The sequence below is a fragment of the Perkinsus marinus genome, assembly GCF_000006405.1.
Source record: "Perkinsus marinus ATCC 50983 genomic scaffold scf_1104296959344, whole genome shotgun sequence".
Lineage (NCBI taxonomy): Eukaryota > Perkinsozoa > Perkinsida > Perkinsidae > Perkinsus > Perkinsus marinus.
The window spans coordinates 1-1,024 of record NW_003206443.1 but is presented as its reverse complement, the minus strand read 5'-3'; the positions used below and the strand labels follow the sequence as shown (position 1 = coordinate 1,024).

At 49.8% G+C, this 1,024-nt stretch overlaps 1 protein-coding gene across 1 annotated transcript; it reads right to left on the bottom strand.

Annotated features, from left to right (window-relative positions):
- Positions 1-12: 12 nt before the first annotated feature.
- On the bottom strand, positions 13-942 carry Pmar_PMAR026781 (heat shock protein,, putative; the record flags this gene model as incomplete). Its single annotated transcript, XM_002773114.1, has 1 exon — positions 13-942. A coding segment is annotated over one exon (930 nt), but the record flags the coding sequence as incomplete, so codon positions are not given.
- Positions 943-1,024: the final 82 nt, after the last annotated feature.

Genomic DNA, 1,024 nt, shown 5'->3' with positions numbered 1-1,024 from the left:
CTTCGATGGCACTGCGCATCGAGTGAAGGTAGTGTCATAGGCGTTCTTCGCGTCGAGCTTCTCCTTAGTCTTCTTGTCCTCATCAGCATACTTCTCAGCGTCGCGAATCATCTGCTCGATCTGTTCTTCAGATAGACGACCCTTGTCATTTGTGATGGTAACATGCTCCTTCTTCCCAGTGCCCTTATCGACAGCTTGGACGTTCATAATACCATTGGCATCAATCTCAAAAGTGACCTCAATCTGTGGCTGACCACGAGGAGCAGGTGGGATGCCCGAGAGCTCGAAGTTTCCAAGTTCGTGATTGTCCTTGGTCATAGGACGCTCACCCTCGAAGACCCTAATGTTAACGGCGGGTTGGTTGTCCTGATAGGTCGAGAAGACCTGGGACTTTTTCGTGGGAATGACAGTGTTGCGGTTGATGATCTTGGTCATGACACCTCCGACAGTCTCAATACCGAGAGATAGGGGAGTGACATCCAACAAAAGAAGATCTTGGCCGCCTTCGCCCTTCAAGATACCACCCTGGACAGCAGCACCATAGGCGACAGCCTCATCAGGGTTGATACCACGGTTAGGTTCCTTACCGCCAAAGAAGTCCTTAATCAATGACTGAATCTTAGGAATACGAGTAGAACCACCGACCAGCACGACCTCGTCAATCTGACTCTTGGACAAGCCGGAATCGTCGAGGACAGTCTTCACTGGTGTGAGAGTGTTCTTGAACAAATCGGCATTCAGCTCCTCAAAACGAGCTCTGGAGAGAGTCTCAGAGAAATCAATGCCGTCCATGATGCCTTCAATTTCGATACGAGCTTGATGAGTAGATGACAACGCCCTCTTGCCTTTCTCGACCTCCCTACGGAGCTTAGCCAAGGCCCGCTTGTCTGAACGGAGATCCTTCTTGTGTTTCTTCTGAAAAACTTTGATGAAATGATCCATGACACGTTGATCGAAATCTTCACCACCCAGATGAGTATCACCAGAGGTCGCAACGACCTCGAAAACGCCATTGTCGATGGTC